At 39.5% G+C, this 27,976-nt stretch overlaps 1 protein-coding gene across 5 annotated transcripts in view; it reads left to right on the forward strand.

Moving 5' to 3' along the window:
• LOC128697983 (serine-rich adhesin for platelets-like) overlaps positions 1 to 27,812 on the forward strand; it is a 65,321-nt gene extending 37,509 nt beyond the window's left edge. For 3 of the 5 annotated variants that reach the window (XM_070088511.1, XM_070088512.1, XM_070088513.1), the window contains 3 exons: positions 2,906 to 3,114; positions 15,052 to 15,184; positions 24,615 to 27,812. In XM_070088511.1, the coding sequence (XP_069944612.1) occupies positions 2,906 to 3,114; positions 15,052 to 15,184; positions 24,615 to 27,555 (3,283 nt within the window). In that variant the 3' untranslated portion in view covers positions 27,556 to 27,812. The remainder of the gene's footprint in view (positions 1 to 2,905; positions 3,115 to 15,051; positions 15,185 to 24,614) is intronic. The other 2 variants (XM_070088514.1, XM_070088515.1) reach the window with 1 other exon arrangement.
• The last annotated feature ends 164 nt before the right edge of the window (positions 27,813 to 27,976 follow it).

A 27,976-nucleotide genomic window follows, 5' to 3' on the forward strand; every position in this document is an offset into this window, starting at 1 on the left:
CGGATCATTATTTAGTTGTAGCTACAGTTAGAGTAAGAGGTAGATGGGAAAAGAGGAAGGTGGCAACAACAAGTAAGAGGGAGGTGAAAGTGTATAAACTAAGGGAGGAGGAAGTTCGGGTGAGATATAAGCGACTATTGGCAGAAAGGTGGGCTAGTGCAAAGATGAGTAGTGGGGGGGTTGAAGAGGGTTGGAATAGTTTTAAAAATGCAGTATTAGAATGTGGGGCAGAAGTTTGTGGTTATAGGAGGGTGGGGGCAGGAGGAAAGAGGAGTGATTGGTGGAATGATGAAGTAAAGGGTGTGATAAAAGAGAAAAAGGTAGCTTATGAGAGGTTTTTACAAAGCAGAAGTGTTATAAGAAGAGCAGAGTATATGGAGAGTAAAAGAAAGGTAAAGAGAGTGGTGAGAGAGTGCAAAAGGAGAGCAGATGATAGAGTGGGAGAGGCACTGTCAAGAAATTTTAATGAAAATAAGAAAAAAATTTGGAGTGAGTTAAACAAGTTAAGAAAGCCTAGGGAAAATATGGATTTGTCAGTTAAAAACAGAGTAGGGGAGTTAGTAGATGGGGAGATGGAGGTATTGGGTAGATGGCGAGAATATTTTGAGGAACTTTTAAATGTTAAGGAAGAAACAGAGGCAGTAATTTCATGCACTGGTCAGGGAGGTATACCATCTTTTAGGAGTGAAGAAGAGCAGAATGTAAGTGTGGGGGAGGTACGTGAGGCATTACGTAAAATGAAAGGGGGTAAAGCAGCTGGAACTGATGGGATCATGACAGAAATGTTAAAAGCAGGGGGGGATATAGTGTTGGAGTGGTTGGTACTTTTGTTTAATAAATGTATGAAAGAGGGGAAGGTACCTAGGGATTGGCAGAGAGCATGTATAGTCCCTTTATATAAAGGGAAAGGGGACAAAAGAGACTGTAAAAATTATAGAGGAATAAGCTTACTGAGTATACCAGGAAAAGTGTACGGTAGGGTTATAATTGAAAGAATTAGAGGTAAAACAGAATGTAGGATTGCGGATGAGCAAGGAGGTTTTAGAGTGGGTAGGGGATGTGTAGATCAGGTGTTTACATTGAAGCATATATGTGAACAGTATTTAGATAAAGATAGGGAAGTTTTTATTGCATTTATGGATTTAGAAAAAGCATATGATAGAGTGGATAGAGGAGCAATGTGGCAGATGTTGCAAGTATATGGAATAGGTGGTAAGTTATTAAATGCTGTAAAGAGTTTTTATGAGGATAGTGAGGCTCAGGTTAGGGTGTGTAGAAGAGAGGGAGACTACTTCCCGGTAAAAGTAGGTCTTAGACAGGGATGTGTAATGTCACCATGGTTGTTTAATATATTTATAGATGGGATTGTAAAGGAAGTAAATGCTAGGGTGTTTGGGAGAGGGGTGGGATTAAATTATGGGGAATCAAATTCAAAATGGGAATTGACACAGTTACTTTTTGCTGATGATACTGTGCTTATGGGAGATTCTAAAGAAAAATTGCAAAGGTTAGTGGATGAGTTTGGGAATGTGTGTAAAGGTAGAAAGTTGAAAGTGAACATAGAAAAGAGTAAGGCGATGAGGGTGTCAAATGATTTAGATAAAGAAAAATTGGATATCAAATTGGGGAGGAGGAGTATGGAAGAAGTGAATGTTTTCAGATACTTGGGAGTTGACGTGTCGGCGGATGGATTTATGAAGGATGAGGTTAATCATAGAATTGATGAGGGAAAAAAGGTGAGTGGTGCGTTGAGGTATATGTGGAGTCGAAAAACGTTATCTATGGAGGCAAAGAAGGGAATGTATGAAAGTATAGTAGTACCAACACTCTTATATGGGTGTGAAGCTTGGGTGGTAAATGCAGCAGCGAGGAGACGGTTGGAGGCAGTGGAGATGTCCTGTTTAAGGGCAATGTGTGGTGTAAATATTATGCAGAAAATTCGGAGTGTGGAAATTAGGAGAAGGTGTGGAGTTAATAAAAGTATTAGTCAGAGGGCAGAAGAGGGGTTCTTGAGGTGGTTTGGTCATTTAGAGAGAATGGATCAAAGTAGAATGACATGGAAAGCATATAAATCTATAGGGGAAGGAAGGCGGGGTAGGGGTCGTCCTCGAAAGGGTTGGAGAGAGGGGGTAAAGGAGGTTTTGTGGGTAAGGGGCTTGGACTTCCAGCAAGCGTGCGTGAGTGTGTTAGATAGGAGTGAATGGAGACGAATGGTACTTGGGACCTGACGATCTGTTGGAGTGTGAGCAGGGTAATATTTAGTGAAGGGATTCAGGGAAACCGGTTATTTTCATATAGTCGGACTTGAGTCCTGGAAATGGGAAGTACAATGCCTGCACTTTAAAGGAGGGGTTTGGGATATTGGCAGTTTGGAGGGATATGTTGTGTATCTTTATATGTGTATGCTTCTAGACCGTTGTATTCTGAGCACCTCTGCAAAAACAGTGATAATGTGCGAGTGTGGTGAAAGTGTTGAATGATGATGAAAGTATTTTCTTTTTGGGGATTTTCTTTCTTTTTTGGGTCACCCTGCCTCGGTGGGAGATGGCCGACTTGTTGAAAAAAAAAAAAAAAATTTATCTTATTCCCAAATAGTTATTGCTGCAATAATTCCATGTCCAGTAACCTCCTACTGTTTTTTTGTTTCCTGAAAACTTTATATGATAATTTTGTATCTCACTGAGTAAACAATGGCAGGGTGTGTGTAAGGTGGTAAAGTAAGATGGAAAAATGCACAATGTTGTACGACAAGATATTGTATTATGGAGACTCACACATGCTATCCAGATGGGTGGTGAAATTTCATATAATGAATCTAAAGAAATTAGTGTTTAGTTGGCAGAATATTGCCCATCTATTGGATTTAATATTGTTTTGATGCCCTGTTATTTATCTGCTTTCACAGGCTGCCAGTTTGGAAAAGGTCAGAAAAACTGTTGCAACAAAATAAACAGCATGCAGGTAAGGGCAGTGGCAATATTCTCAGTTCAAGAGCTTTGTTTCCTTCTACTACACCATTAACAAGCCATCAGTTGTCTGCCCTCAGTGGAGAATCTTCATCTGCAGACCTTACAAAGAGTGGAGAAAGTGTTGAAACAAAGGATGCAGCTGAAGGTGAGAGAAACTGAAAGTGTCATTGATATAGCCATACTTTCTGTACCTAAACTTTCAACAATAGGAGCTTCCTTTTGGAGTATAGTGTGCCATATCCCCACCTATTATTCACCTTTAATGTTCCCAAGAGATCTAGTATGCTCTGTTAAAGCAATCCTACTTCTGGATACTGGAGCTACAATGAATAAGTTGACCTATTCCAAACTTAATGTACAAATATAGTGACTCCAGTGGATTTCTTCCATGCTCTCATTTAACCCTTTCAGGGTTTCCGATGTACTAGTACGTTTTATGCACCAGGGTTATTGACGCACTAGTACGCGTAAATTCTAGCGCCTTCAAATCCAGTGAGAGAAAGCTGGTGGGCCTACATATGAAAGAATGGGTCTATGTGGTCAGTGTGCACAGTATAAAAAAAAATCCTGCAGCACACAGTGTGTAATGAGAAAAAAAAAAACTTTGTGTTTTTGGTTTAAAACAGTGGCTTTGCACTGTATTTTCGTGTGGTATTTATGGCTGCATTCTAGTTTTCCTGGTCTCATTTTATAGAATGGAAGACATGTTACAGAAATTGAGATGATTGGTTTCACAATGAAAAGTACCTTGAAATTGAGCTCAAAGTAGCAGAAATGTTCAACTTTTGCCCAAGTTCAAAAGTAAACCAATCATGCCATGCATCCAATACAGTTTACTTTTGTTTACTTTTGAACTTTGGCAAAAATTGAACATTTCTGCCAAAGTTCAAAAGTAAACAAATCATGCCACGCATCCAATACATGTCAACTGGTGAGTCTAATATTCTTTCACAAGTGCGCTGATATTATTTGTACCATTTCTACACTAATGCAGTAGTCTGCATAACAGTAAATCTTCTATTTTTTGTGAGAATAAAAACTGAAAGTGGAAAGTAAAAGAAATGTAAGAGGGGCCTGGGAACATGACTAATGAACAGAGGAAATGTTATTTTAGTGCCAGGAATGTCTTTCTTGTTTATTCTGGACCCTATTTGGAAATTGGCATCTGAAATTTGTGTGAAATTGGTAAAATTGCTAATTTCTGACCACTTTATTGGATAGTTGAAATTGGTAAATGGGTAGTTTCTTGTATCTCATTTGATAGAAAAAAATGGAGTTCTAGCAAAATAGTAACGATTTTTGTCGACTAGTACACTGGAATTGGCCGAAAATAGGACTGAAAGTGGGCGAAATCGCCAATGCGTAAACATTGTCGAGACTGCTAACTTTGCAAGAGCATAATTCCATAAGTTTTCCATCGAATTTCATACTTTTGGTGTCATTATGATCGGGAAAAGATTCTCTATCATTTCATAAGAAATTTTTTTTTTTTTTTTTCCCGAAAAATTTTCGACCCTGAGAACAAGTTTAGGAGAGGGCCTCTCGAACTTGAAAGGGTTAAATTCATGACCCAGTAAGTTTTTGCTACCTGGGGTCTACCTGGAGGGTGTTCTTGGGGTCAGTGCCTCCCACAGCCCAAGTCTAAGCCTTCTGGTGGATCAGGGACTGATCAACCAGGCTGTTACTGCTGGCCGCATGTAATCCAACGTACAAACCATAGCATGGCTGATCAGGTATTGACTTTAAATTTTATGAAATTATGGGATTTTTCCAGTGAGTGTTAATTTTTGTGAAAGCAGTAGTTTCGGAAACTGTTACAAAATGTCTTTCAAATACAGTGGAACCTCTACTTACGAGTTGAATCTGTTCCATGACCTTGCTCGCAACTGGATTTGCTCGTTTGCAGAGTCAGTTTTCCTCATTTAAACTAATTGAAATGGAATTAATTCGTTCCAGTGGAATTCCAGGCATGAGAAAATACTTTAATAATTTCCCTAATATTAACTCTACAACTTATTTATCTATCACAATTCATGTAATATGACATAATAAACAATATTAATAGCATAGAAACATGATATATACACTAGAATGAATAAAATACATGCCATTAGGTATGTGGCTAGTGATGGTGACAGCAGCCATTGTTGTTGGGGTTTATAGGGCCACCACAGCAGCCATTCCTGCTCCTGACTACATGTGTAGAGAACCTAGGATAACCCAAAAAAGTCAGACAGAGTGACTTATAAGTGCTATACTCTTAATGCTTCACTTAATTGCTACACTCTTAATTCTGCACTTAACTGCTACACTCTTAATGCTACACTTTGCCACTGCTGCTTCATGTTGTCTGCCACTGCTACCTCATGATGTCTGCCACTGCTGCTTCATGTTGGCTGCCACTGCTGCTTCATGTTGTCTGCCACTGCTACCTCATGATGTCTGTCACTGCTGCTTCATGTTGTCTGCCACTGCTACCTTATGATGTCTACCACTGATGTCGCCAAAGAATCGAACATTTCTGCTATTTTCAGCTCATTTTCAAGGTACTTTTCATCGTGAAACCAATTAAAATCATATTTATTTTTGTAGTATATCTTCCATTCTACACTTCACAGACACGCACATGCATATATATATACATACATCTAGGTTTTTCTCCTTTTTCTAAATAGCTCTTGTTCTTCTTATTTCTTCTATTGTCGTTGGGGAACTGGAAAAGAATCTTTCCTCCATAAGCCATGCGTGTCGTATGAGGCGACTAAAATGCCGGGAGCAATGGGCTGCTAACCCCTTCTCCTGTAGACATTTACTAAAAAAGAGAAGAAGAAAAACTTTATAAAACTGGGATGCTTGAATGTGCATGGATGTAGTGCGGATGACAAGAAACAGATGATTGCTGACGTTATGAATGAAAAGAAGTTGGATGTCCTGGCCCTAAGCGAAACAAAGCTGAAGGGGGTAGGGGAGTTTCGGTGGGGGGAAATAAATGGGATTAAATCTGGAGTATCTGAGAGAGTTAGAGCAAAGGAAGGGGTAGCAGTAATGTTGAAGGATCAGTTATGGAAGGAGAAAAGAGAATATGAATGTGTAAATTCAAGAATTATGTGGATTAAAGTAAAGGTTGGATGCAAAAAGTGGGTCATAATAAGCGTGTATGCACCTGGAGAAGAGAGGAATGTAGAGGAGAGAGAGAGATTTTGGGAGATGTTAAGTGAATGTATAGGAGCCTTTGAACCAAGTGAGAGAGTAATTGTGGTAGGGGACCTGAATGCTAAAGTAGGAGAAACTTTTGGAGAGGGTGTGGTAGGTAAGTTTGGGGTGCCAGGTGTAAATGATAATGGGAGCCCTTTGATTGAACATTGTATAGAAAGGGGTTTAGTTATAGGTAATACATATTTTAAGAAAAAGAGGATAAATAAGTATACAAGATATGATGTAGGGCAAAATGACAGTAGTTTGTTGGATTATGTATTGGTAGATAAAAGACTGTTAAGTAGACTTCAGGATGTACATGTTTATAGAGGGGCCACAGATATATCAGATCACTTTCTAGTTGTAGCTACACTGAGAGTAAAAGGTAGATGGGATACAAGGAGAATAGAAGCATCAGGGAAGAGAGAGGTGAAGGTTTATAAACTAAAAGAGGAGGCAGTTAGGGTAAGATATAAACAGCTATTGGAGGATAGATGGGCTAATGAGAGCATAGGCAATGGGGTCGAAGAGGTATGGGGTAGGCTTAAAAATGTAGTGTTAGAGTGTTCAGCAGAAGTTTGTGGTTACAGGAAAGTGGGTGCGGGAGGGAAGAGGAGCGATTGGTGGAATGATGATGTAAAGAGAGTAGTAAGGGAGAAAAAGTTAGCATATGAGAAGTTTTTACAAAGTAGAAGTGATGCAAGGAGGGAAGAGTATATGGAGAAAAAGAGAGAGGTTAAGAGAGTGGTGAAGCAATATAAAAAGAGAGCAAATGAGAGAGTGGGTGAGATGTTATCAACAAATTTTGTTGAAAATAAGAAAAAGTTTTGGAGTGAGATTAACAAGTTAAGGAAGCCTAGAGAACAAATGGATTTGTCAGTTAAAAATAGGAGAGGAGAGTTAGAGGTATTGGGAAGATGGAGGGAATATTTTGAGGAATTGTTAAATGTTGATGAAGATAGGGAAGCTGTGATTTCGTGTATAGGGCAAGGAGGAATAACATCTTGTAGGAGTGAGGAAGAGCCAGTTGTGAGTGTGGGGGAAGTTCGTGGGCAGTAGGTAAAATGAAAGGGGGTAAGGCAGCCGGGATTGATGGGATAAAGATAGAAATGTTAAAAGCAGGTGGGGATATAGTTTTGGAGTGGTTGGTGCAATTACAGTGGACCCCCGGTTAACGATATTTTTTCACTCCCGAAGTATGTTCAGGTGCCAGTACTGACCGAATTTGTTAACATAAGAAATATTGTGAAGTAGATTAGTCCATTTCAGACCCCCAAACATACACGTACAAACGCACTTACATAAATACACTTACATAATTGGTCACATTCGGAGGTAATCGTTATGCGGGGGTCCACTGTATTTAATAAATGTATGGAAGAAGGTAAGGTACCTAGGGATTGGCAGAGAGCATGCATAGTTCCTTTGTATAAAGGCAAAGGGGACAAAAGAGAGTGCAAAAATTATAGGGGGATAAGTCTGTTGAGTGTACCTGGTAAAGTGTATGGTAGAGTTATTATTGAAAGAATTAAGAGTAAGACGGAAAATAGGATAGTAGATGAACAAGGAGGCTTTAGGAAAGGTAGGGGGTGTGTGGACCAGGTGTTTACAGTGAAACATATAAGTGAACAGTATTTAGATAAGGCTAAAGAGGTCTTTGTGGCATTTATGGATTTGGAAAAGGCATATGACAGGGTGGATAGGGGGGCAATGTGGCAGATGTTGCAGGTGTATGGTGTAGAAGGTAGGTTACTGAAAGCAGTGAAGAGTTTTTACGAGGATAGTGAGGCTCAAGTTAGAGTATGTAGGAAAGAGGGAAATTATTTCCCAGTAAAAGTAGGCCTTAGACAAGGATGTGTGATGTCACCGTGGTTGTTTAATATATTTATAGATGGAGTTGTAAGAGAAGTAAATGCGAGGGTCTTGTCAAGAGGCGTGGAGTTAAAAGATAAAGAATCACACATAAAGTGGGAGTTGTCACAGTTGCTCTTTGCTGATGGCACCGTGCTCTTGGGAGATTCTGAAGAGAAGTTGCAGAGATTGGTGGATGAATTTGGTAGGGTGTGCAAAAGAAGAAAATTAAAAGTGAATACAGGAAAGAGTAAGGTTATGAGGATAACAAAAAAATTAGGTGATGAAAGATTGGATATCAGATTGGAGGGAGAGAGTATGGAGGAGGTGAATGTATTCAGATATTTGGGAGTGGACGTGTCAGCGGATGGGTCTATGAAAGATGAGGTGAATCATAGAATTGATGAGGGGAAAAGGGTGAGTGGTGCACTTAGGAGTCTGTGGAGACAAAGAACTTTGTCCTTGGAGGCAAAGAGGGGAATGTATGAGAGTATAGTTTTACCAATGCTCTTATATGGGTGTGAAGCATGGGTGATGAATGTTGCAGCGAGGAGAAGGCTGGAGGCAGTGGAGATGTCATGTCTGAGGGCAATGTGTGGTGTGCATATAATGCAGAGAATTCGTAGTTTGGAAGTTAGGAGGAGGTGCGGGATTACCAAAACTGTTGTCCAGAGGGCTGAGGAAGGGTTGTTGAGGTGGTTCGGACATGTAGAGAGAATGGAGCGAAACAGAGTGACTTCAAGAGTGTATCAGTCTGTAGTGGAAAGAAGGCGGGGTAGGGGTCGGCCTAGGAAAGGTTGGAGGGAGGAGGTAAAGGAGGTTTTGTGTGCGAGGGGCTTGGACTTCCAGCAGGCATGCGTGAGCGTGTTTAATAGGAGCGAATGGAGACAAATGGTTTTTAATACTTGACGTGCTGTTGGAGTGTGAGCAAAGTAACATTTATGAAGGGGTTCAGGGAAACCGGCAGGCCGGACTTGAGTCCTGGAGATGGGAAGTTCAGTGCCTGCACTCTGAAGGAGGGGTGTTAATGTTGCAGTTTAAAAACTGTAGTGTAAAGCACCCTTCTGGCAAGACAGTGATGGAGTGAATGATGGTGAAAGTTTTTCTTTTTCAGGCCACCCTGCCTTGGTGGGAATCGGCCAGTGTGATAATAAAAAAAATAAAAAAATCTTCCATTGTATCACATGAGACCAAATAAAACGAGATTACAACCATAAAAACCACACAAAAATATAACGCTAAGGAGAAGCTAATGGCTGAGAAGTCAACTCCGTTATTTATGGTCTGATTTCTTTCATTTTTGGTGTACCTTAAGAAGCATCTTTTCATCATACATTGCCTAAGTTTCAATAAGATAGTCCAACAAACAACTGAGATCCAATTCCCTAAATCAAGAGCAAGAGCCCCCTCACCAGTGGCAATTAACCTCCTGTGAGGCCCGCTCGCATCTGGAAATTTTGCTCGTATCTGGAAGCAAAAAATCTACTGAGCAGCTGCTCATATCTGGAAAAACTCGCTCATGGATGCACTCCTAAGTAGAGGTTCCACTGTATGCATTCTCCTTTATAACATTATTGTATACAGTACAGTTGTCAGTACAAAATTCTTGGGGGTTACATTCCTAGAGGTCCCACAAAATTAAAAATCTTGATTAATACAAAATTAAGTCTATGTAAACAATTTTGTTCAAGATTTAGATTCTTTGTTTATTTCAGATACCATACTCTTTTACTATGTCATTCTAATCTAGTTAATCTTGATATTCACAAAAAAGAATATCCAGAATAAGGAGAGATTTGGCATGGGAAAGTCATTCAGTATTATTTGAACAAGATCTTAACCCTTTCAGGGTCCAGAGGCCAAATTTCAAAGTGTGCACCAGTGTCCAAGAATTTTCAAAAAATAATTTTGCTATTTTTTCTTATGAAATGGTAGAGAATCTTTTTCTGAAGGTAATAAAATAAAAAGTATGAAATTTGGTGGAAAACCGACGAAATTATGCTCTCGCGAATTTTGATGTGTCAGCGATATTTACGCATCGGCGATTTTGCCGACTTTGACTCCCATTTTAGGCCAATTACATTATTCCAGTCAACCAACTTCTTAGTTATTTCAGTAGTATTACTTCTATTCTATCGATTGAGCACAAGAAATCGCCAAATCAACTGTTTCACCTACAAAATAATGTGATCGGAAATTGGTAATTTGGCCAATTTAGTGCAAAGTTCAAAATATCCCAATTTCAAAATAGGGTCCAGAATAAACAATGCAGGCATTCCTGGCACTAAACTAACATTTCCTTTGTTAATCAGTTACATTTTCAGGCTTTAAAAATGAATTCCATTTTGATTTTTTATTCACATAATGAATTTTTATTCAAACCAAAAAATAGAAGATTTACTGTTATGCAATATTGTAATAATTGTATAAATAATATCACCACATTTGTGAACGTATATTAGACCCACCAGCTGGCGTGTATTAGACGTGTGAGGTCATTTGTTTACTCTTGAACATCGACAAAAATTTAACATTTTCACTACTTTGAGCTCAATTTCAAGCCATTTCCAATACTAAAACCAATCAAAATCAACTCTATTTCTGTAATATATCTTCCATTCTATCAAATGAGACCAAGAAATCGCAAATACAACCATAAAAAACATACAAAAAACAATGCAAAGTCACTGTTTTAATCGAAAATTATGGTCTAAGTTTTTTTCCTCTCATTTTGCACTGTGTGCTGCAGGATTTGTTTAATGTGATGCACACATACTGCATAGATGTATTCTCAAATATCTAGGCCCAAATTTACTTCTCATAGCTTATCAGAGTGAGCTGAGCTCATGGCGTAGATCTACGGTTTGGACCCTCAACGTAAAGCCGTAGATCTACAGCACAGACCCTGAAAGGGTTAATGTCATATGCTAAGCTTAAATAAAAGGGGCATTGCCAGTCATGTGCTATGCCTGATGAAAAAAAGGTATCCCCTGAAAACCTGCAGATAATTAAATCTGTTCACAGTTTTCACATATGTAAGAACATTGGATAAATAAGCAGCCTTGCACAATTGTAGGGAACTGTATAAATACTTAACTTGCTGTTGGCCAGTGTGTGCAAGCTTGTTTTCATAAGTCAGTCAAAGATTAGGCAGGAGGCTCAATTTTTTTAAATGCATTGTGCTACTATATAATAATTGCATTATAATTAATTATAGACTAATTTTGAATGACTGTTTTGGAGATATGACAAAAACTGACACCTTCTCCCACTCCCATAAAAAAATTGAAAATTGACTTTAACCCTTTCAGGGTCCGTCCCGTAGATCTACGGCTGGTCGGTGAGTGTCCAAACCGTAGATCTACGCCAAAATTCTAGCGCCATCAAATTTAGCGCGAAAGCGCTCATAGGCCTACATATGAGAGAATGGGTCTGCGCCGTGGGTGTGCACCGTAAACAAAAAATCTAGGCGCCCCCATAGCATTGTGGGAACGCCGGCTCAGTCACCCTTGTTCACCATGTCTCGTCGCAAGTCAGCTCTCACTCCCCGGAAAATTGGGACTCTCCTCTTCCTGTCTGATAGTTCTGACACTGATGGAAGTGGAAATGAAGACGAATTCTACGGCTTTGATAAGTTAGTGACCGAAAATAATGACCAGGATATCGATAATAGTGCAGAAAACCCCGACGATCCTCGACCTTCTACCTCTGGTGTGGGCACTCGTGACTCACGGTCGGGTGTTCCTAAACGTAAGAGAAAACTAATATTTTCCCGTGGCCTGGCCTCTGACTTCAGTAATGACGATGATTCTGACGTGGATTGTGATTTTATTGCGCTCGACGATCATTCGAGTAGTGATAGTGAGGAAACATATTCACCAGTGAAGCGTCGGTATGTTCGCCGCCGCATGCGCTCGGGTAGTGTACCCTATGCTGTGCCCAGGGGACGGAGTACATCCCGTAGTACATCCCGGAGTACATCCCGTGGCCCTACACCCGTTGTAGGTAGTGATAGTGAGGATGATGTGGCTACACTTGGCATGGATGGGCCACAGACATCAGTGGATGGTGTTAGTGGGGCTGGTGGTGGTAGTGGCACCGCCATGCGTGACTCGCTGTGCCACGCGGGAACCCACGCTGCTGACTCGTCAGTTCAAGGACAAAGCGGAGCGTCACCCACCAGCCCGCCACAACCACCCGTACAACCAGCCTATGATGTCCAGTATCCACCAGCAAACCGTATCTGGGATTGGCAGCAAAATCCCAATTTTGTTCCCAGCCCTCACCACTTTGATGACTCGCAAAGTGGAATTCTACCTACCTGTCCCCTTGGAACCACGGCCAATGAACTGGAATTCTTTGAATTATTCTTTGACCAGCCATTGATGGAAACTATTGTCAGGGAAAGTAATAAGTATTTTCAGTACACCATGGCAAATACAATCTTATCACCACAGTCAAGACTACACAGGTGGAAAGAGACGACTGTTGCAGAAATGTATTTGCTTTTTGCAACAATAATGCTTATGCCTCACGTCTATAAGCATAATATAAAAGCATACTGGTCCACAGATCGGCTAATTTGTACCCCATCCTTCAGTGAAATAATACCAGTGAACAGGTTTATCTTACTGTTACGTATGTTGCACTTCTCTGACAAAACCAGGCCTGACAGAAGTGACAGGTTATACAAGATTAGAAATGTTTTCATGTATCTCAAACAAAAGTTCAGGATATACTTTTATCCATTCAAGAATCTTGTAATTGACGAGTCTTTGATTTTGTTCAAAGGTAGACTGTCATTCAAGCAGTATATACCGAGCAAGAGGAACCGCTTTGGTATAAAATTGTTTGTACTCTGTGATTGTGACAGTGGCCTGGTGTTGGATATTGTTGTATACACGGGTAGTAAAACATTGAAAGATACCAAGATGTTATTGGGTATATCAGGTGACGTAGTGAGAAACATGATGGCACCTTATCTTGGTAAGGGCCATACATTATATACCGATAACTGGTACACAAGCCCATTACTCAGTGATTTCATGCGAATGAACAAGACAGATGTGTGTGGCACAGTGCGTTCTAATCGTAAACATATGCCCAGGCTCAACGCAGGTGTTCGTGGTGATGACGTGCAGGTGTTTACTGCCAATGACATCATGGCATTACGGTGGCATGACAAACGAGATGTCACATTGTTGACAACCATTCACCGTAATGAAATGCAAGACAGTGGCAAAGTTGATCGAGTGACTAATGAACGTATTCGAAAACCAGTGACAGTGATTGATTATACACAAAACATGCGCTTGGTTGACAAGTGTGACATGCAGATTGGTTTTGTTGACTGTATTCGTAAGAGTTACAAGTGGTACATGAAACTTTTCTTCCATCTCATGGACATTTCAATGCTGAATGCATATAATATGTTCCAAATAAAGACTGGTAACAGACCACCGTATGGTGAATTTTGTTTGTCTGTTGTCAGACAACTCATAATGAAGTACCAGGTAACAACACCTGCAATACAACATGGTCCTCGAATTCATCACAATATACCCAAGCGTTTGAGAAGAGAAGGTGATCATTTCATAATACAGCTTCCTTCAACTCAAAAGAAATTTGCTCAGAAGAGATGCATTGTCTGTGCACAAACAAAACGACGGCAACAAAGACGCAAAGACACTCGGTTTATGTGTGAGGAATGTAAGGTGCCTCTGTGCATGGTGCCTTGTTTCAAGGAGTTCCACAAGCTCCAGCAGTTCTAAAACCATGTCCAGTGATTGTAAATATGTAAATATATGATAGAACATTAGTATTATACAATATTTGTGCATGTTTATTGTAATAAACAACAGTGGTAATCAATAATATGATAATAACTTTAGTGCGGTTATTGTGTGCAATACAGTGAGTTTATATATATAAATTATATACAGTATTGGTCTCTCAGGCCCCAAATGTTAGTAGGAATAGAAAAAAATTGGAAAAGAAAAGAAAAAACAACTAAAACAACAAAATAATATAATACGCGTATGTGGAATTCGTCGATGTTGCCGCCACCACATCATTTTCTACAAACTTCTTGGCACTGTATCTCGGTAAGTACTGATCAGATTCTAATTTTTTTTGTTTTATTACCTTCTCAAAAATATGCTCTTTAATTCTGTAAGAAAAAATAATTTTTTTTTTTTTTCAAAATTTCTTGGACACTGGTGCGTGACTTCAGATTTTGGCCTTGGACCCTGAAAGGGTTAACTTGGAAAAAATTCTTGGATGGCATTTACAATTGAAACCACATATCCTCTCCCACCCCTACACCCACCCAGGGTTTGTGGCCATCACCCACCGAGGCAGGGTGACCCAAAAAAGAAACAATTTCACCATCATTTACACTATCACTGTCTTGCCAGAGGCAGGCAGATACAACAGTTTACATGTCCCTCTAAACAGCAAATATCCCAAACCCTTGCTTTAGAGTGCAGGCACTGTACTTCCCACCTCCAGGACTCAAGTCAGGCTAACCAATTTCCCTGTATCCTTTTACAAAATATTACCTTGCTCACACTCCAACAGCTCATCAAGTCCCATAAACCATTTGTCTCCACTCACTCCTATCTAACATGCTCACACATGCCTGCTGAATGACTTGGAGGGTGTATAAATCTGTAATGGAGGGAAGGTGGGGTAGGGGTCATACTAGGAAAGGGTGGTGGTAGGGGGGGTACAGGGGGCTTTGTGTGCTCGAGGCTTCAACATCCAGCTGGGGTGTTTGTTCAGTTTATTCCATACATTTTTAAATTTTGTTTGTTTTAAAATCTAGAAATATAAGGGTACATTTTTCATTATGGCCACTTGTGTCCCTCCATCCAGGTGTCCATTCATTATACTTAGCCATAGCTACACTACAAGTACTACTTTACATGGATCCATAGGTGATGTTACCATAATAGTAGCCATCACTTTTTGCACAACATTTTCTTTAAATCCTTCATTATACAGTGCTATATGATTATTTTTCATTGTATTAAAGCAACAATTTCAGATACAAGTTTAACAGTTGAGGAGAATGAAGAAGAGGGAGAGGAAGATGAAGGACAGCTTGGATCAGTTTATTTACTTCTGACAAACAGTCAGAAGATAGCACAAGCCAATGCTGCAGTGAGGTGAGTGTTAGAGGACTTTTTGTTGTTCCTTTGTCTTGGTACTGGTGAACATTATTGAGTTCTAAATTATTTTTTTATGAGAGAGAGACAGAATTTGGCAGACCCGAACCCATCTGATATTACCATGATGCCAAATGACTTCAAAAAAGCGATGAATGATATACCCATGCACTCTGCCCCAGGCCCAGACTCATGGAACTCCGTGTTCATCAAGAACTGCAGAAAGCCCCTATCATGTGCTTTTAACATCCTATGGAGAGGGAGCATGGACACAGAGGTTGTCCCACAGCTGCTAAAAACAACAGACATAGCCCCACTCCACAATAGCAAAGAACTACGGACCAATAGCGCTTACATTCCTTATCATAAAAATCTTTGAAAGGGTTCTAAGAAGTAAGATCACCACCCATCTAGATACCCATCAGTTACACAACCCAGGGCAAAGTAGGTTTAGAGCAGGTCGCTCCTGTCTGTCCCAACTACTGGACCACTATGACAAGGTCCTGCGTGATAAAGGAATAACAGGAAAAGTTGGTAGGTGGATCTATAATTTCCTAACAAATAGAACACAGAGGAGTAGTAAACAGAGTAAAGTCTGAGGCAGCTATGGTGAAAAGCTCTGTTACACAAGGCAGAGTACTCACTCCCATCATGTTCCTCATCCTCATGTCTGACATAGACAGGGATGTAAGCCACAGCAGATGACACCCAAATTTGCATGGCAGTGTCCTCCATTGAAGACACCGCAAGACTCCAGGTGGACATCAACCAGCTCTTTAAATGGGCCGCAGAAAACAATATGAAGTTCAATGATGAGAAATTTCAATTAAAAATGGAAAATGTGAGGAAATTAAAACTATATTGGAGTATAAAACAAATTCCAACCACACAATAGAGTGAAAAACTAATGTAAAAGACCTGGGAGTGATTATGTTAGAGGATCTCACCTTCAAAGACCATAACATTGTATCAGTCGCATCTGCTAGAAAAATGACAGGATGGATAATGAGAACCTTCAAAACTAGGGATGCCAAGCCTATGATGACACTCTTTAGGTCACTTGCTCTATCTAGGCTGGAATATTGCTGCACACTAACAACACTTTTCAAGACAGGTGAAATTACTGACCTAGAAAGTGTACAGAGAACCTTCATGGCACACATAACTGTGATAAAACACCTCAATTACTGGGAACGCTTTAAGTTCCTCAACCTGTACTCCCTAGAATGCAGATGGGAGAGATCCATGATTATATACACTTGGAAAGTCCTAGAGGGATTAATACCGAACTTGCACACAAAAATCACTCCCTATGAAAGCAAAAGTCTCGGCAGATGATGCAACATTCCCCCAATGAAAAGCAGGGGCACCACTACCACGATAAGAGACAACACAATAAGTGTCAGGGGCCCAAGACTGTTCAACTGCCTCCCAGCATACATAAGGGGGATTACCAATAGACCCATGACTGTCTTAAAGAAGGCACCTAAAGTCAGTAGCAGACCAGCCAGGCTGTGGTTCATACGTTGGGTTCCATGCGGCCAACAGTAACAGCCTGGTTAATTGGGCCCTGATCCACCACGAGGCCTGGTCACAGACCGGGCTGTGGGGGCGTTGACCCCCAAAACCTTCTCCAGGTATACTGTACACTATTTCTTTTTTGTCTGTGTTTCCCTGTTTATATTCTGCTGTAGAAGAAATAGGCTTAGTGACCCGAACCTGCCTTCACACTATTTAGCCTTGACTTTGTCCTCCACCATATCAGCAGTATACTGTACTGCTACTTTCTTCCTTCTCAGTTATTTTTTTTTTTATTTACAGCTTTGCCTCCAAACTCACAGGATTTCTGATTTGTGGAATTGGACTATCCAACATTTTTGATGATGGGTAATTTGCAAATAGATTTGATTATCCATGGGTTTCTTGAGAGAGATTAACTCTTTTAGGGTGGATCCTATAGTACTATGGCTTTGAATCCCGGGTTGGTCCGTTTGTTCTACATGATGAGCTCATCTCTCTCAGATAAACTGTGAGCAGTAAATTTGGGCCTAAATATGAGAAAATGGGTCTGTGCGGCAAGTATGCACCATATAAAAAAAAATTTGCAGCACGCTGTGCATAATGAGAAAAAATGCAGTGACTGAATCCCTTATTTTATTTTCTTACCCATTTTTAGTTCTTATCTCCTGTTTTTTAGACTTCTAATGCTAGTCACCCCATTTAATTTGTACCATTGAATAACCCTCAGGTGTTTAGTGTTTTCCAAGAATATATGTCAAAATAATAAAGCTGTAGTGTCTTCTTAGGTCACTTCCCACAGCTGCTATGACAGCTGCAGCACAGTAATATTGATCAAGCAAGACAACAAATATGCTTGTTTAACAATTTTCAAAACATAAACATTAATAACAATCATCACTGCCTCACCTTCAGTGGAAATGCACTTGCTGATTTTTTTTATTCTGACTTAATATGCCAGCTTTGACTTTCTTTGTTAGCTCATAAGTTCATTTATCACATTACTGCACCTTTCTTTGCAGATTTCTCCTTTCAGAATTATAGTTCTTTACGGCCCATACCGGTTTTGCACGTTTTGTGAATTTAATAATAGCAGAAGGCTGTGCAGACCAACTAATTGACATTAGTACAAATCCCATAGCTTTTGAAAAAGAAATGAACAACTTGCCCACTCTGCATGTGGATCAGATTCATGGAATGCTCTATTTATAAAGAAGTGCAAAGTACCACTAGCACAAGTCCTCAGTATTCTTTGGAGAAAGAGCTTAGATCTAGGTGAAATACTGGAGGCCTTAAAGAGTGCAGACATAGCTCCTTTGCTTAAGGGAGGTAGTAGAACACTAGTTAAAAATTACAGACCAGTAGCCCTAACTTCTCACATCATAAAAATCTGAAAGCGTGATGAGAAGGCATATTACAAATTTCATGGACCAGCATAACCCGAACCAGCATGGTTTTAGAGCAGGACAATCATGCCTGTCACAGCTGCTGACCCTCTGATATACCTTTGAAGAGTTTTGAGTGTTTATCTACTCTCTAAGCCCGGTCATGGGCCAGGCTCGTCTGGTGCTTGCCTGGTCAACCAGGCTGTTGCTGCTGGAGGCCCGTTGCCCCACATATCCATCACAGCCTGGTTGATCTGGCACCTGGTGAAGATACTTGTCCAGTTTCCTCCTGAAGGCTTCTACACTTGTTCCAGCAGTGTTTCTGATATCTTCTGGTAAGATGTTGAAATGTCTGGGACCCCAAGCCCTTTGGTAAATAAAGTGAGGAACACGATCCAGAGGGATTTTGAAGGGTTTGAGGCAGACCCTTTCCCTGCCGATCCTCTGCCTGTTGTGGAAGGTGTTGTGGCATTGGGCAAGTCCATGGGGTTGGAGGTGAGTGACGGGGATGTGGACGAGTTGGTGGAGGACCACAGGGAAGAGCTAACCACTGACAAACTGCAAGAGCTTCAACTGGAACAGCATCAGACCACAGCCGAGGAACTTTCTCCAGAGGAGGAGGAAGAGGGAGTGGATGAGGTGCCTTCTTCAAAGATTAAGGAGATTTGTGCCAAGTGGAATGAGTTGCAAAGTTTTGTTGGAAAGTATCACCCTGACCAAGCTGAAACACGCCATATCTGCAACATGTACAATGACATTGTTGTGTCCCACTTCAGGAAAATCTTAAAGAAACACCAGAAAAAGACCTCTCTGGACAGATATTTTGTGCGACAGGGGTCCAGTGACTCTCAAGTTGTTCCCAGTGGCATTAAAAGAAGAAGGGAAGTAACCCCAGATAAGGACTTGCTACCTAAAGTCCTAATGGAAGGAGATTCTCCTTCCAAACAATAGTGTACACCTTCCTCCTATCCCCTCCTCCTGTCTTCCATCCACCCAGAAGTCTTCAGTAAAGGTAAGTGTAATGTTATTATTATTTTGTATATGCATGTACTTGATTTCTCATTGATTTCAGAATATAAATCTTTATTTAATTTGAAAAAAAAAATTTTATTTTAATATTTTTGGGTGTATGGAACGGATTAATTTTATTTCCATTATTTCTTATGGGGAAAATGGTTTCAAGTTTCGTGAATTTCAACTTTCGGCAGGCTCTCTGGAACGGATTACTCACGAAACTCGGGGATCCACTGTATTACCAAATATAAAAGGAGAAACTTTCGTTTTTCCTTTTGGGCCACCCCGCCTCGGTAGGGTGAGCCACTCGAACTTTACAGCATGAGTCATATATCAAGTGCAAGGGTGTTATTTAACCCTTTCAGGGTTTCCGACATACTAGTACGGCTTACGCACCAGGGTTATTGACGTACTAGAACGCCTAAACTCTAGCGCCTTCAAATCTAGCGAGAGAAAGCTGGTAGGCCTACATATGAAAGAATGGGTCTATATGGTCAGTGTGCGCAGTATAAAAAAAAATCCTGCAGCACACAGTGCGTAATGAGAAAAAAAAACTTTGACCGTGTTTATGGATTAAAACAGCAATTTTGCACTGTATTTTCGTATGGTATTTATGGTTGTATTCTAGTTTTCCTGATCTCATTCTATAGAATGGAAGACATATTACAGAAATTGAGATGATTTTTGATTGGTTTCACAATGAAAAGTACCTTGAAAATTGAGCTCAAAGTAGCAGAAATGTTTGATTTTTACCAAAGTTCAAAAGTAAATAAATCATGATAGGCATCCAATAAACATCAACTGGTGAGTCTGATATTCTTTCACAAGTGCTCTCATATTATTTATACCATTTCTACACTAATGTAATAGTCTGCATAATAATAAATCTTTTATTTTTTGTGAGAATAAAAATTCAAAGTGGAAAGCAAAAGAAATGTAAGAGGGGCCTGGGGACATGACTAACGAACAGAGAACTTGTTATTTTAGTGCCAGGAATGACTGTCTTGTTTATTCTGGACTCTATTTGGAAATTGCCATCTTCTGAAATGTGTGTGAAATTGGCAAAATTGCCAATTTCTAACCACTTTATTGGACAGTTGAAATTGGTAAATGGGTGGTTTCTTGTATTCATTCAATAGAAAAAAATGGAGTTCTAGCATAATAAATATAATTTATGTCAATTAGTACACAGGAATTGGCCAAAAATAGGGCTCGAAGTGGGCGAAATCGCTGATGCGTAAACATAGTTGAGAGCGCTAACTTCGCGAGAGCATAATTCCGTAAGTTTTCCATCAAATTTCATACTTTTGGTGTCATTATGATCGGGAAAAGATTCTCTTTTATTTCATAAGTTTTTTTTTTTTTCCGGAAAATTTTCAACCCTGAGAACGAATTTAGGAGAGGGCCTCTCGACCCTGAAAGGGTTAACAAGGACCTTCTCTAATGTAATAGCAGGTTTACATCAAAAGGTGGTGCAACAAAGATTTGTTAAGTAATAACTCCATTATATTCCTGTTGCTCCTCAAAACTAGGTAAAAGCATCATTAGTGAGTCAAAATAGTTTCCAGCACCATTATTTTAATTACATGTTTAAAGAAGGGGTTGGAAAAAAGAAAGAAATGTACAAGAGAATCCTATTTACTGTGCATCCAGAGAGTATCTTCAATGAAATGCTTTTGAGGAACTATATCCAGGTCCTTATTGCTCGGGAAAAGTGGCCTATCATGCACACTATGAAGTTTGAACAAATAAGCTGAGAGGCAGTGCATAATAACCCATAATTAGAGTGTAATTGCACACTTCCATGTCTTTAACAGTTATGTACCTATTATGTGTATCTGCAATTGTTGAATATGTTGGTGATTAACAATAAAGTGTGAATAAGTTACTTTTTTTTTTTAACACATTGGCCATCTCCCACCGAGGAAAGGTGACCCAAAAAAGAAGGAACACTTTCATCGTCACTCACTCCTTTGCTGTGTTGTCAGAGGCATGCCAACACTATAGTTAAAAAACTTCAGTATATCTACACCCCTCCTTCAGAGTGCAGGCACTGTACTTCCCACCTCCAAGATTCAAGTCCAGCTAACCAGTTTCCCTGAATCCCTTCGCAAATGCTACTTTGCTCACACTCCAACAGCAAATCAAGTCATAAAAACCATTTGCCTCCCTCTGCTTGCTTCTATCTGACGCACCCACTCATGCTGGGAGTCAAAGCCTCTCGCCCACAAAACCTCCTTTACCCCTTTCCTCCAACTGGACAATAATGTAAAAAGTTGTGAAGTGAAGGTATTATGTTGACTGTCGCTCAGCATTGACGAACTCATTTATGCCTGTGGTTTAGAGGACCATCAAGACTTACACTGTATTGAGCCATATTGATCTTTCACACCACTGGCAGCAGGACTCATGTGGCTGAAGACATTGTAGCCCTTAAAAAGCAACAACAACCTCCTCCCACACCAATTTTAACCCTTTGAGGGTCGACAGGCCCTCTCCGAAACTCGTTCTCAGGGTCGGCCAAATTTAAAAAAAAAAAATTATTTTCTCTTATGAAAAGATAGAGAATCTTTTCCCGATCATAAAGACACCAAAAGTTTGAAATTTGATAGAAAACTTACGGAATTATGCTCTCGCAAAGTTAGCGGTCTCGGCGATGTTTACGCATCGGCGATTTTGCCCACTTTGAGCCCCATTTTCGGCCAATTTCACTGTACTAGTCGACAAAAAACATGAATATTTCGCTAGAACTCCATTTTTTCTATCGAATGGATGCAAGAAACCACTCATTTATGAAATTCAACTATCCAGTACAGTGGTCAGAATTTAGCAATTTTGCCAATTTCACACAAATTTCAAAAGATGCCAATTTTGGAATAGGGTCCAGAATAAACAAGAAAGACATTCCTGGCACTAAAATGACATTTCCTCTAGTCATTAGTCATGTCTCAAGTCCCCTCTTATATTCTTTTGCTTTCCACTTTGAATTTTTATTTTCACAAAAAATATAAGATTTACTGTTATGCAGACTACTGCATTAGTGTAAAAAATGGTATAAATATTATTGGTGCACTTGTGAAAGAATATTAGACTCACCAGTTGACGTGTATTGCACGCTTGGCACGATTTGTTTACTTTTGAAGTTTGGTAAAAATCGAACATTTCTGCTACTTTGAGCTCAATTTCAAGGCACCTTTCTTTGTAAAACCAGTCAAAATCATCTCAATTTCTGTAATATGTATTCCATTCTATAAAATGAGACCAAGAAAACTAGAATACAACAATAAATACCATACGAAAATACACTGCAAAGTCGCTGATTTATTAAAAAAAAATGGTCAAAGTTTTTTTTTTCTCATTATGCACTGTGTGCTGCAGGATTTTTTTTAGACTGTGCACACTGACCACATAGACCCATTCTTTCATATGAAGGCCTACCAGCTTTCTCCCACTAGATTTGAGGCCGCTAGAATTTATGAGTACTAGTACGTCAAAAACCCCTACGCGTAAAACGTACTAGTACGACGAAAACCCTCAAAGGGTTAAAAAGCAACAACACCTTCTACACTAATTTGTTACAGTACTTCAGATTTTTTCTTGGTTATTTCATTTCTCAAATACATTCTCATTTAGTACAATATATGTTTTCTTGGAAAAAATGTGGTGAGTTCCTATATATTTGGCACAATCTGGTAAGGAAATATGGCTTATTTTTACTGATGTTGATGGCAGGTGATGAAGGTGGTACCCAATACTGCCTGCTTCATGTTTGTATAGGTATTGCACAGGGCCACATCAACCCTCTCCACACACTTGCCTAACAACAAGCAACAGTAACCAGAATTTAAGGTAAGGTAAAATTTTTCTTTTGATTTTTTAGCCTTTTCTTTTGTCACCGACTGTCTCCCACCAAGATAGGGTTATCCAAAACAAAAGGAAACACATTTACTATCATTCATTCAATTATTGTTCTTCCAGAAGTATGCTGACATGACAGTTTAGATGATCTTCCAGACTGTAACCCCTCACCCCTTCTTTAGAGTTCAGGCACTGTACCTCCCACCTCCAGGACACGGGTCCATAGAACCTGAAAACTAGAACTTTCAGGACAAGATGCTGAGCTAGAATACTGCTGTATTCTAATGACCCCCTTCAAGACAGCTGAGATTGCTGAGCTGGAAAATGTACAGAGAACTTTCTCTGCCCATATATGCTTAATCAAGAACCTGAACTACTAGGAACTCTTTGAAGTCCCTTCAAAGAGTTCCTGGCATGTAAATGAGAAAGGTACCTAATAATTTACTCCTGGAAAATCCTAGAGACTGGTCACCAAACCCAAACACTAGAATCACTCCATATAACAACAAGACACTTTGCAGATGGTGCAAAATACCTCCATTAAAAGTAGGGGCACAACAAATATATGAAGAGAACTAGGTGAGTGTTAGAGGTCCTCAACACTTCAACACCCTCCATACATACATAAGGGTAATTACCAACAAATCTTTGGCTATTTTCCAGTGGGAACTGGACAAGTTCTCATGTGTCACTGCCTGACCAGTTGGGTTGTGGTTTGTATGTCAGACTGAATGCAGCCAGCAGTAACAGCCTTATATTCCCTTGTCATTCTATTCTGCTCTAAATATCTAAACCATCTCGATAACCACTCCTCCTCAGCTCTTTAAATTATACTTTAGTCACTCCTACACTGTATTCTAGTTGCCACGCTTTGAATTTTCTGCTATTCAAACAGAACATCTCCACTACATCCAGCCTAATCCTCACCACAACATTGAAAGACCATGTGTCACACTCGTACAAAAGTGTTGGTACCACTATAATCTGGTACATTGTTCTTTTAACCTTCATAGATAAACTTCTTTCTTCCCACATGTACCTCATTGTGCCTCCTGCTCTTTTCCCATTGTTTATTCTGCAGTTCATCTCTTCTTTCAGAGCCCTTTTTGCCAACCAATTCACTCCCAAAGACAATAAACCTATAAGATTTCAGTCCAGTTAACACTATTAAAGCACCACTTTTCAGGAAAATAACCTGCATGTTAATTGAGGTATTACTATATAAGTAATCCCCCTGTATCTGCAGGGGACACATTCCAATACCTATCGTGGACACCCGAAACCGTGGATAGTAGCAAACCCTATAAATAAATAGAGAATTAGCACTTTTTCACTGATGGGAAGCACTTCATGGTTTCTCTTCGGTTTTGAAGAACTGTCAGTATCACTACTTTTGTGCTTTGGTGCCATTATTAAGCAAAATTAAGGGTTATTTTCGAGCCTCGGTAAACCATGGATAGCTGAAACCACGGAAATCAAATCTGTGGATATGTGGATTTAACTGAACAAGAATAATTCCTACAATTGTTTCTCTCATTGAGTTGCTGGAGAAGTGATCTAAGAATAACTTGCTTGATTGCACTACAATAACGTTTATATGGTATTTTTAAGGTGCTCACTACATTTCTAATAATAAGCATATTTCAATTTTTCAGGCGGAAAAAGCCAACAGAAGAAGCCAGACCAACGAGATTTGAACTTGAAGAAGATGCTGAAAATGCTCCTGTGCGAAGTGCTACTTGGTCATCTAAAAATTCATCACTATCCCCTTTCTTTGTGGCAACTTCAGCTCATAGTGAAGATGGTATTACCTCATGTTCATCTTCATATTCTTCAACAGAATCAATGTCTCTAAGTCCTCTTGATGTTTCACTGTTTACTTCATCCAGATCACCACTGTGTACAAGTAGATATAACCTTTCTCTGAATTCAAGCAGTGGGACAGTGAGTTTAATGACTTCTAACCATAATTCATCATCTCAGGATCCATTTTCACTCCTTACTCAAGTGGTGTCTGAGGAGCAAAGTGCAGATTCTAAAATAGAAGAAGGGACTATTAATAGAATTCAAGATAGTACTTTCAGTACTACTACTACTACTACCTTGAAATCCTTCAAAGAACAGAGAATGGCCATTGATGACCATGACAATATAGGGGATGATGACATTGAGAAAGATGGTGAAGAATTAATGGAAAAGATATCTAGCATTTGTAAACAGCTTGAGGAAAGAGATTCTGATGAAAATGAACCAAATGGAAAAGAGGTCTATGTTTCATGTGATTACAAAATGGAAATGATGGATTGTGAAATACCTTCAACAAATAATCACTCCCAGGTTTCACCTTTCACTGAAGGAGAAAATTCCTCAGATAGCAGAGATTCATTTGTCTTAAGTAATACTAGTGTACCAGTAAAATCAATACTAAAAAAGAAAAAAGATAAAAATAATACCAACAAATTTAAGAAACGTGTATCTTTTCCACTCGATGAGAATAATGAGCTAATCAATGAGGTTGCAACATACTCACATGCAAAGGAACCAGCACAGTCTCTTATTGAAGTTCAGAAAACAGTTGGAAGTTTCAAGTCAAGTAGCAGCTCCTCATCCCCAGTGAAATTAACATTGTCTTTGAAAAACAAAGTTTTGGTGAATTTATCACTGGACGATTGTGAGGCTAAGGTTAGCGAGTCACCTTGTCAGGAAAATGAGAGAGGTAAGAAGAAAAAAGATGACATCTTTTCCAGTCAATCAGCTAATCAAGGTCAAGTTAATAAAGGAGATATGTCTAATCATGCCAAAATCATTTCAGAAGTTTTGAAAAAATATCCACACCTTGTGAAAGATAAGAAAAATATTCGACTCAAAATTCTGAAAAAGGGAAGTGATAAGGGTGGGGGTGGAAAGCTAGTGAAGTCTAAAGTTCAGTATCTCGTATTAAGTGATAATGATTCTAAAACCAAAACTAGTACAAAACTTTCCAAAACTACCTTAAGTTCTGTCTCAAAGATGGAATCAAACACTTTACCTCGTTCAACACATAGTGCTCAGACTTTTGAATGTCCAGAATGTGAAGACACAGTATTTCTGACATACTTTACATTTAAGAAGCATGTGTTGGCTGAACACAAAGATAAAAGTAGTACAATTTTATCTAGCATTGAGAATGTCCCATATGCCTGTTATACTTGCTTTTTAAATGAGCCTTTAGAGTTCAGTGATTACTGTAGTTATCAGCAGCACATGAAAGATGTACATAGTAAAAGTGAGACTCGGCTGTGTAGTATATGTGGCTTCCGACCAGGACGGAAATTGGAATTAGCATATCATCAGTATACTGAGCACAATAAAATACCAAGAAATGTAACATTTCCAAAATGTGATCTTTGTGACCATGTAGCTATGAATGATGCAGCTCTCTTAAAACATCGTTCACAGCACACAAATGCTGATAACTACACGTGCTCAGTATGCGGAGTTGAATTTTGTTCGTTTGGAGCGCTTCAAGGTCATATGCAGACCAAACTTTGTCAGAACAAACCCAGTATTAGTCACAAATGCCCACATTGCCCTCTTACTTTTGCTCGCTCTTATAATCTCAAAGCCCATTGTAAGTCCAGTCACAGAGCTATACAGACAACAGTACAAATTGCCCCTGGATCAGCAGGAGAGCAAATAATAAGTTGTAAGCATGAGGCAAAACCTATAGAGTTAAGTGAGGCACATAAAGTTACAGAAACTAATTTATCTTCAAACATTGAACAAGGAAAATTGAATGTAGAGGGCATGTGTGAAGCATTGACAAGTATGAACAGTCAGTCATCATCTGAGGCTGAAGCACTCTCAACTGTGGCAAATAGTTTGGCAGCTTCCCTGGGATTGCCAGAGGAAACGGTGAATCATTATATGTATAATCAGGGTGGCAAACTGGAATTTCCTGGTAGTTTAGATGATGAAAAGTATGACGACAGCATAAATCGTCCAGGTGGTGTGAATGTGCATCTTGTGGATACAACTGCCTCTGTATCTGGCTACCAAGGGGAGCTTTCTTTATGCCATGACAGGACTTACACTAGCCAAGCACCAATGCCTAGTACCACCAATGTGGGTACGCTGTACTCTGTAGGTGTTGTATCCAGTCATATTGTGTCTAATCATCTGTTACCGGGACAGATTTTGCCCAGTCAGATGTTGCAGGGGGAAGGATGTGTTAGCACAGCAGGTGGGTCTGTCCTAGGGGCTCCATCTCATAGTTGGACATATGTTACCTATCAGGTACCAGCCACCACTGAAGATATACCTACTGTTATAACCGAGGCTGCTGCCTTGAACAATACCTCTATCACCCAACACCAGGGCACTAGTGTAATGACGCCTAATGAAGGCACAACTGCCATGGTTTCTGAGCAGGATATCAGAGTAGAAAGTGCCACAAGAGGCAGCTCATCTAATAATAGTAATGGTACTGAAAGTGAGTGTGAACCAGAGAACCCCCTTGTGGTAATGGCCAACACAGCAGCACAGGCTGATATTAGTCATTCTTCAAATCTATCTGCAGCACATGCATATGATGCATTTTCCACTCAGTTTGAATAACAAAAAAATAAATAAATGAAGTACAGTACCACCTTTAAGTCCCAATTTGTGTTCATTATCTGAGCATTTTATATTGGTCAGTAATTGATTTGTAACATTAATCTTCCACTCGTCTTCAGACTCTGAGCATCATTAAATATACTGTAATTTGTGTATGTAAATGTTTTTATATTGCATATTATTAATCCTCTTTGATTTTATTTAATTTTTAAAGTTATTTTGTCATGATTTTCTAATACAGTGTATTTAAATTATATGAGTGAGTTGGCATCATCCCAAGAGTAGTATTGATGAAGCTGAAAGCAGGGGTTGCAGATCTGCTGAACTGAAGCTGAGGTAAAAACATAAATAAAATTGTGCATTTCCAGAAACACAAAAGATGGTATGTTAGGTCAGGATTTTTTTTGTTGCTACAATTCTA

The sequence above is a fragment of the Cherax quadricarinatus genome, chromosome 25 (assembly GCF_038502225.1).
Source record: "Cherax quadricarinatus isolate ZL_2023a chromosome 25, ASM3850222v1, whole genome shotgun sequence".
In the NCBI taxonomy this organism is placed as follows: Eukaryota; Metazoa; Arthropoda; class Malacostraca; order Decapoda; family Parastacidae; genus Cherax; species Cherax quadricarinatus.